This window comes from Abrus precatorius, unplaced genomic scaffold, assembly GCF_003935025.1.
Source record: "Abrus precatorius isolate BTA unplaced genomic scaffold, Abrus_2018 Scaffold10, whole genome shotgun sequence".
NCBI lineage: Eukaryota > Viridiplantae > Streptophyta > Magnoliopsida > Fabales > Fabaceae > Abrus > Abrus precatorius.
The window spans coordinates 9,581,083-9,591,014 of NW_020874292.1; the positions used below are offsets into that span (position 1 = coordinate 9,581,083).

General features: G+C 30.3%; 1 protein-coding gene across 1 annotated transcript; it reads right to left on the minus strand.

Annotated features, from left to right (window-relative positions):
* Nucleotides 1-8,378: 8,378 nt before the first annotated feature.
* Nucleotides 8,379-9,044, minus strand: LOC113851151. The gene is made up of 2 exons (XM_027481633.1): nucleotides 8,786-9,044; nucleotides 8,379-8,677 (listed from the first exon to the last, which is right to left on the minus strand). The coding sequence occupies exons 1-2, from the start codon at nucleotides 9,042-9,044 to the stop codon at nucleotides 8,379-8,381; spliced, it is 558 nt and encodes a 185-aa protein (XP_027337434.1).
* Between the last annotated feature and the right edge of the window lie 888 nt (nucleotides 9,045-9,932).

A 9,932-nucleotide genomic window follows, 5' to 3' on the forward strand; every position in this document is an offset into this window, starting at 1 on the left:
AGGGAGGGTTTCGGTCTGTGCAAGTAAGTAGCTACTGAACTTCTCTCGTTGCACACCTGCCACTTATATAAAGTGGGAAAATAGTCTACACGCCTAACGAATGTACTTTCTATCTTATTAAAAGTAGTTAATATACAAGTCAATTTTTAAAAATTGATTATATCATTTTAAATTTACTTTTAATTTGTTAAATTTTATTAGTATTTTAATTATTCTTTATTCTTGTTATACAAACTTTGAAAAAATTTTATTAGTTTTTAATAGTATCAATAAAATAATCTGTTCAATTGAATCAAATCTACATAATAAGATTAAGATTTGTATTTTAAATAATTTTTTTTAACCTGCTTCGATAAATTTCGATTTAAGTTAGGTTCACAAAAATTAAAAACATTAAACTTTGTTGAGGTTATACACTACTTTTATTAGCCTAATAAAATTAATTTTTTAAGCAATACTATAAAGTTTCTCACTTACGGTGAGCAGCAAAATGAGCCACTTTTATAGAGAAAGGGTTGAGAAGTTGAAAAAAATTTAATAATAAAAATATAAAAATAATAAATACTCTTAAAAATTATAAAAATATTATATTAGAACAAAAAAAATTTACAAAATATTTTTATAAAAATCTGAAAATGTATATATTTAGAGAAAGATACAAAATGATAAATATAACAAATAATGTAATATAATAAATAAAACATGTAGAGTGTTAAATAAATATTAATATTGTAAACGTATTCATAAAAAGTTATGACTATATTCAGAATTTACCTTTTGAAAAAGCAAGCTCAATTAAGTAGTTTTATTTTTTTATCTGTCGCAATTGGACATTCGTAACGGTACGACGAAATCGTTTTTAAGAAAAATTAGTAGAGTCGCCATCAAAGTTTATTAAAGAAAATCTCAGAAAAATTTAAAATTTTGATCTTTGAAACTAAATGGATTCGGGAGTCCTTTACGTGTAGGGAAGGTTTTAGCACCGTACAACATCCATTTAAATAACCGTTACTTTAAATTAATTGTGCAAATTTATTATAATTTTGAAAAGTATTTATTTAACCCTAAACAGAATGTTGCTATTTTTATTTTTAAAAGAAAGAATATCTATTTATTAAAAATATTAAGTTATATCTTAGAAAAGAAAAAATATTTTAAAATTGTTTTGACTCGACAGATATGATTTTGCTCCTATGTATACCCGGGTGCAATGGAGAACTCAAAGTCACGTAGTTCTATAAAAAAATAGTAGAATTATTTTATTAATTTATAAGATTTTAAAAGAACTTGTTTTGAAATTTATCATATTTTCTTAGAAAAATAAAATAAAAATTGTTTAGACTTTTGAGGAGACAAAATAGCGCAACTATACATGTTACCTCATGACGAACAATACGAAAGGTGAAGGAAGATCACACATTCATGTTGTAAGTCATTGTAAAAGTATAATAATTAAGACCAAATATTTAATTTACAAAAAAATATTTTTAATATATAATTTAATTCAAAAATTTTAATATCGAAGAAATTTAAGATAACATAAGCTATACATAAATATCTCATAACTAATCCGTCGACTAAAGGCAATGTAACTCGCACATTTATGTTGCAAAATATTTTGTTAAAATTTAGTAAAAATATTTTCTTAAAGTTGGAAACATAATTTAAAATTTTTAAATATGAAATTAATTTTATTTAATAAAAAATATTTTTAAAAATTAATATATTTAAATTGATTAGTAAAGATAGACGTTTATTTGAGGGAAATTAAAATATATTTTTAACAAGTTTGTATTGCATGAGACTAAGATAACGTTAGTATACAAAGGTCTCAACAATTTCAAACGTATAAAGGTAGAGATTGATGGTCTTTTTGGTAACACTTGACAAGCGGACTAAGCTTCGATGTAGTAATTTGATATCGTCCTCAGGGATTTGGTGATAATAGTGATTTTCTTTCTTGTTATATATAAAAATATAAAGATTGTGATGAAATATTGATTTGTTTTAAAATATATAAAAGCAACAAATTAAAATTTAGCAGAAAACCTTATGCGAGAAAAGATCAGATTCAAATATACTTTCTAACTCTTTTATCTTCATTGAATAAATATGATTCCAATTCTATTACTTCCACGTCCATTACATAACTTAACCAAATTTCTCAAAATTAAGTCCTAAGGTAATTAATCCTACAACATGATTCCTCTATATTTTAAGATTAATACCTTGCATTAAGAACAAAACTTGAACATATGTGGCTAACAACCCCAAATCTATTCCTAGTACAAGTGATTATTAGGTATGTAATTCAGTTCAGATTTTCAAAAGCGTTTCCCAACAGAATTCAAAAACTAAGGATCATAAACCGAGTTATCAAGCCAAATTAAGCATTAAGAATAGAATCACACTCAAGTAAACTGAAAATCATAAAAACTCATGAAGTAATTGAGTTAGGAGTTATATTAAATTCAAGCCAAAAGAAATTAGCCACTCATAGTGAGGGCTATATCAAGATGCAGACTGAAATTATAATGAGAAAAAGTGAAGATGTGATTCTCGTTCTGAAGCGATCCTCTTTACGTCTTCCGTTACTTCGTTCTTCCTTTTTTTCCTTCCTCCGAAAAGTCCTTTTTCTCTAATCTATTATGCTTTTCTCCCCCTTTCACTTCCCAGACGTTTTTCTTTTATAGGTCTTCAAAACAAAGAAAATTCGAACAGATTTTAACTCCACGACTATAGCTATGGATTCATTAATTAGACTTCACCAATAGTGTTATAGCTTTGACTTGCACTAATTCTCTCACGGTTATAGCTGCAGATTCATAACTTTGGCTGTAACTCTCTGGAATCCTCTTTTTGTTGCATACTTTCATGGTTGTAGCTGTGACTTTGGGGTGTAGTCCTGAATTTCAGACTTCACCAAATTATGCACAAAAGATAGATATTTTAAAAGAAAACACTACTACTCTTATGACTTCTTCAATTAGATTAATTCATCCAATTGGGAGTTAAATATACCCAAAATTATTTACATTTTAACCAAAAAAATGTACCAAATTAATGATAGAATATAAATTTATTGCACTTAACAAAGATGTCACACTATGACGTTATAAACCGATGCACCTATATGATTTTAATTTAATTATTCAGTTAACATATTATTATTTAATAATTTAGAAAATAAATTTAAGATTTAATATAAAATAAACTCGTATTTATAATAATATATTTGGTTAATAAAGTAAGTGTCTAATGAATAGAATATATTTTAACTTTTAGAATAAAAAAATAAGAATAAATATATATATATATATATATATATATATATTTAAGTGAAACTTAAAATAACGTAAGTATACATAAGTTTTAATAATTTATAACGCACAAATATAGAGTTGCTGCACAATGACGTTATTAACTTGTTACATTAATAAATAATTTTATTTTAACTTAAATTTTTGATAAAAGAGATATTTAATTAAATATATTTGGTTAGTTAATAATAGTTACTTGATTAATTAGATTTATGATAAGATAGACTTATTTAAAATAAGACTTATGATAACGTAGGTATACATAGGTCTCATCAATTTATAAAGCACGGCAATAAAGAAGTTATATGTCATGCTATAAGTTAATGTAAATATTTCATTTATTTACTTATTTATTATATATTATATCATTTTAAATATAACATAATTCAATAATCATGACATAAAATATAAATTTAAATAATATTACATGAAACAATCATAATGATAACAATATCAACAAACTAGACAAGATAAATAAATAGTTAAAATGAAAACAATAAAATAGCGTAAAGAATAAAAATTAATTTTCATAGTTAATTATATTCGCTGTAGCATCATTATTAGTGTCATGATAAAAATTAATTTAAACAATAATAATAATAATAACAAAAAATAATACAAAAAATTAGACTAAAAATAAAAGAAGAACACATGCATTATTTTAAAACTTTTGTAAATTTAGAATCCTCTCTTTTCTTTTTACAACTTTACATATTACAATAAAAAAAGAAATTAGTATGTAAAAATAAAAGTTTGTATAAGAAATAACTAAAAATGAAAATAAATTTAAGAAACGAAATTTTAATTTGAAAAGTTTGGTTTTTTTTTTATTAGAAATTAACCTGATTAATTTTAATATTTAATATGTATATATCCTAAATGATGTGCGTTGCATCCAGCGGGTCTTGTGACTTCTTCTTTCATCTTATCAGCGACAAGAAATCATGGCTTTTCAGAAAGGGAGGTTTAGGGTTCCATCAAATCCAAGTAGGGAAATGAGACTTTGGCTTTTGGAAATAGAATGAGATCGACGACAATGAGTTCGTGGGTTCACAACATCTAACATTTGGGGTTCTGATGCGGGGGAAAAATGATTCAGTGAGAGGAAGAAAGATGAGAAAGAAAAATGCATACACGAAGAATGAGAGAGGAAGAAAAGGAGGAGTGATGGCACATCATAGTCCTTGGCAGTGGTTCAAAGCTCTATGACACTTCAATGAGAAAGTGACATGAACGACAAAACATGATGATCAACAATGGAGGTAATAAATCACAGTCGACATTTTGTGCGCAGTTCTAAATATGTGGTCTTGCTGTTTAAAATTAGATATATTTTGTGTGCTAAAGTGCGTAAAATGATTACAAAGATAGCATGTGAATAGCTCTAAACATTGTTCAATTTGAAGAATCTGTAGATACTTACTAAGAAAAATTACTGGAATTTGCTCTGCGGTGCTTATGAATTTTTCTAATGTTTCTTCCTTTTCAATCATTGTCTCCTTTGTGTTCCTCAATCCTTTGTGTTTTTTTCTTAATTTCTCTTTTCTTTTTTTTTATCTTCCTTGTTCTAATATCTTTCCCTTTCCTTTTTTTCTCTTCTTGGGTGCCTTCTGTTTTTATCCCCTCCTCTTTTCTTTTCGGTTGCCTTCCTTTTATTTTGGTCATATGCTATTTTTTCTTTCTAAATTACATCTCTTCTTCTTTGCTTAAACATTCCATTCCATTTCTTTGCAATTTCGATTTTGAGCTTGTGTTTGCAAGCAGCGGGAGTAGTTTATGTGTTCCCTATTTTACGGGTTCTTCATCTTTATTTAATTAAAATAGTAAAAAGGAAACAATAAATAAAAAAAATTGTATTCACAATTACCCCTCTTTACTCAGTTCTTATCAAGCTATATGTATGAACAAGTTCTATACTAGAGTGATAGGAATTGAGTAAAGATATGAATCAATTTTTTTTGACAATGACAAAATGCACTAAAACGCGAAGACAAGGGTGGTGAACACTTAGTTATGAGACAGATGACATAACAAAATGTTGCAGGATTAATGGTTTAGTGACTTGTCAAAAATAAAAATAAAAATTTGTGATGTCACGTTGTACTTTGACTAAAAACAAAGGTTGCCAAACAAATGTAGGGCTTATGCTGAAAATATAAGCTAGAAGTGAAGTACTAGACTTTGTCAAAAGTGTAAAAAAGTTAGTCAGATTCTGAACTTTGAAAGAAGATTGGATATGAGCTAGTCAGTTTCTGTGCCTTTGACAATAAAAATGAAAAGGCAATGCTAATCAAGTTTTGGGCTTTTGAAAGAAAGGTAAAAGGTGTCAGTCAGATTCTGGACTTTGACAATAAAAGTAAAATGTGTCAGTCAGGTCCTAGACTTTGAAAGAAAAGTAAAAAGTGAGTTAGGTTATGAATTATGGCAGTAAAAGTGAAATGCACCAATTAGGTCTTGGACTTTGACAAAAAATAAAATGTGACAGTCAGGGTTTGGGCTTAGACAATAAAAGCAAGGTAAAAATATAGGGAGATCAATCAGTTTCTGAATCTTGACAAAAAGGTAAAAGTAGCTACTCAAATCCTAGGTTCAGGTTGAAAATAAAGGTAAAGTATATGCTGAATTTTAAGCTGATCTTCAAATGGTGACAATAAATAAAACAAACGCATGCTAATGTAATGATATGATTGCGTAAACTGAATGAATGTTAACACTTGGAATGTAATTATTACATGATGAGATCAAATGTTGTGATTAGACTTATTAAATCAAAACAAATTTTTCTCTTCTTTTTTTTTTTTTTTTGGGTTTCAAATTTCTTGATCCTTAATAGAACAGACACATCAAGGTTCTTGAATGAGCAAAATTTTGGTCTGGATCAATTCTTTCATTGGAGCTGTTCTGGGTAGAACATTTAGTCAAGTCAGATTGCTGCTTACTTTTGAGTTGTCATGAAGTGTCAACTTTTCTGTAACGGTAAACTTATCAGAAGACTCAGGAGACTTACTGTGGATTTTAAAGCTTGTATTTTATTTTCTTTTTTCAATTAACATGTCTCCTTTTGGTATATAATTACTGAAATGACAATAGAATAACTATTTAACACTGTTGAAGAATTTGAGTAAGTAAATTGGCGAGATGATGTGTAGACTGAACGAAAGGTGACAAAAGCCAAGAAACAAATATTTGAAACAAAATGAGATTACTATAATTAAAGAAGAAGAAAAAGGAATAAAGTTAATTTACAAAGAAGGCTTATAACACGAATAATAAGAAAAACAAATATATCAAACAAATAATTAGAATAATTACGACAATAGCAATGTATCCTATTGCCTAAATGACATCTTCCAGATGAACAATGCTAGTCCCTCAAGTAAATTGACCACTTATTAACAAAACTTCCAAATAGAATTGCCCCAGTATGATGTTTTGGTTTCATCTTCGGCTCAATTCAACTTTAATCTCTCAAAATTGCCCCAGTTTAGTGTTTCAATTTGTCACATTGTCTCAGTTTGAAACGCTTTCTTGCAACTAAAGTCTTGCTCCATTTTCTTCTGAACTGCCTTTGTGGATTTTCAGTTTAGTGTAGAGTTTATTTGACCTTAATTTTTGCCTGAGCCGCTCTTTCGAGTTTTCAACTTAGCAGGTCACTCTAACTTTTGCCTTGGTTGCCCTTTCGAGTTTTCAACCTAGCAAGTTACTTTCTTTTCTTTTCTCTTTTTCTTTTTATTATTATTATTATTATTGTTATTTTAAGCATAGTATTTTTTGACAGCATCAGAATTGATGGGGTTTGTAAGGTCTTCTCCATCCATGTTTATGAGGATCAAAGCTCCTCTCGAGAACGCCTTTTTCACCACATAGGGTCCTTCATAGTTTGGAGACCACTTGCCACGATGATCTTTATGTGTTGGTAAAATCTTTTTGAGCACTATGTCTCCTTTAACAAATTCTCTTGGACGAACTTTTTTATCAAAAGCTTTTTTCATCCTTTTTTGGGTATAGCTGACCATGACATAATGCATTCAACCGCTTTTCTTCAATTAGATTCAACTGATCAAAATGAGACTGAACCCATTATGCCTCTTCCAATTTAGTCTCCATTAACACTCTTAAAGAGGGAATTTCAACTTCAATAGGAAGTATTGCTTCCATCCCATATACCAAAGAGTATGGAGTTGCCCCAGTTAAGGTACGAACTAAAGTTCGATATCCATGTAAGGTCAAGGGCAACATTTCATTCCAATCCCTATATGTCACCACCATCTTCTGAATGATCTTTTTAATATTTTTGTTAGTCGCTTCAACTACTCCATTCATCTTTGGATGATAAGGTGAGGAATTATGATGTTGAATCTTGAAGTTATCACACAATTCTTTCATCATTTTGTTGTTCAGATTAGTACCATTATCTGTTATCAACTTGCTTGGGAGGTCATACCGACAGATCAAGTCTCTTTTAATGAACTTCACTACCACATTTCAAGTCACACTAGCATATGAGGTAGCTTCAACCCATTTTGTAAAATAGTCAATAGCAACAAGGATGAAACGGTGATCATTAGAAGCTTTAGGTTCAATGGGTCCAATGACATCTATTCCCTATATTGAGAATGGCCATGGTGATGACAAGACATTTAGAGTCGTTAGGGAAACATTAATATTATCAGTATATGTCTAACATTTATTGCATGTCTTTGCGTATCGAAAGTAATTGGTCTCCATCGTTAACCAGTAATACCCAGCCCTTAGAATTTTCTTTGCCATGGCATGTCAATTGGCATGGGTCCCAAATGAACCTTCATGAATCTCTTCCATGATCTTTTGTGCTTCTAAAGCCTCTACACATCTGAGCAATATCGTGTCATGATTCCTTTTATAAATCACTTCTCCATTTAAGAAGAAACCCATTGCTAATCTCCTCAGTGTTCTTTTGTCATTATCAGTAGCATTCAATGGGTACTCTTGATTTTTTTGATAACTCTTAATGTCATGGTACCATGGTTTACCATCGGATTCTCCTTTGATCATTTGACAGTAAGTTGGCCGATCATGTTATCGCATTTTTATAAGTGGCATATCCGTATTTTGACTTATTACAAACATTGACGACAAAGTGGCTAAAGCATCAGCCAGTTGATTATTCTCACAAGGAATACGTTGGAAGGTAATCTCATTGAAATACTCTATCAATTCTTTGATGTAGGCTTGGTAAGGAATCAACTTTGCATCCCAAGTCTCCCATTCCCCTTTCAACTGATGGATGACCAAGGCTGAGTCACCATACACTTCGAGAACTTTGATTTTTGACTCCATAACTGCTTGAATTCCCACAGTGCAGGCCTCATATTCAGCTATATTATTTGTACAATCAAATGATAATCTAGCTGTGATTGGGATATATCACTTCTCTAGAGAAATCTATATAGCTCCAATCCCGTGTCTAAGCGCATTAGAAGCACCATCAAACATCATGACCCATTCTTCTTTTCTTGAAGATTCCTTCTCTTCAAACAACGCCATTATACTTTCATTAGGAAACTCACATTGCATTGACTGATAATCATTTATTGGTTGTTGAGCTAGAAAATTAGCAAGCGCATTGCCTTTGATTGCCTTCTGGGTAACATATACAATATCATATTCTGATAAGAGAACTTGCCATCGAGCAATCCTTCTAGTAAGGGCTAGTTTTTCAAAGATATACTTGATTGGATCCATTTTTGACACCAACCAAGTCGTGTGACTCAACATATATTGCCTTAGCCTATGAGTGGCCTAAGCCAAGGCACAATAGGTACGCTCCAGCAATGAGTATCTTGCTTCATAATCAGTGAATTTCTCGCTCAAGTAGTAAATGGCGTGTTCTTTCCTACCAGATTTGTCACGTTGAGCTAAAACACATCCCATGGATCCTTCCAAGACTGTCAAATACATGATGAGTGGTTTCCCTGAAACTGGCGGCACCAAAATCGGTGGATTCTATAAATACTGCTTAATTTTCTCAAATGTCTCTTGACAATTATCATCTCACTCCATTGATTGGTTTTTTTGCAATAGTTTAAATATTGGTTCACAAGTAGCAGTTAATTGGGATATGAATCGGGCAATGTAATTCAATCTCCTTAAGAATCCACAGACCTCCTTTTCGGTGCGGGGAGGCAGCATTTCAATTATTGCCTTTACTTTATCAGGATCAACCCCAATTCCTTTCTGACTGACTATGAACCCTTATAACTTTCCTGATTTCACATCAAAAGTGCATTTAGTTAGGTTTAATCTTAACTTGAATTTTCTCAATTGCTCAAACAACTTATGCAAATTACTCACATGGTCTTCTTCATTCTTCGATTTGGCAATCATGTTATCCACATAGACTTCGACCTCCCTGTGCATCATATCATGAAACAAAGTGACCGTTGCTCTTTGATATGTTGCCCCAGCATTTTTCAATCCGAATGGCATGACTCTATAGCAAAAGGTGCCCCAAGGTGTAATGAATGTGGTCTTCTCCATATCTTCTTCAGCCATTTTAATCTGATTATAGCCTAAGTAACTGTCCATGAAAGAGAATAATGAATATTGGGCTATGTTATCTATCAATACATC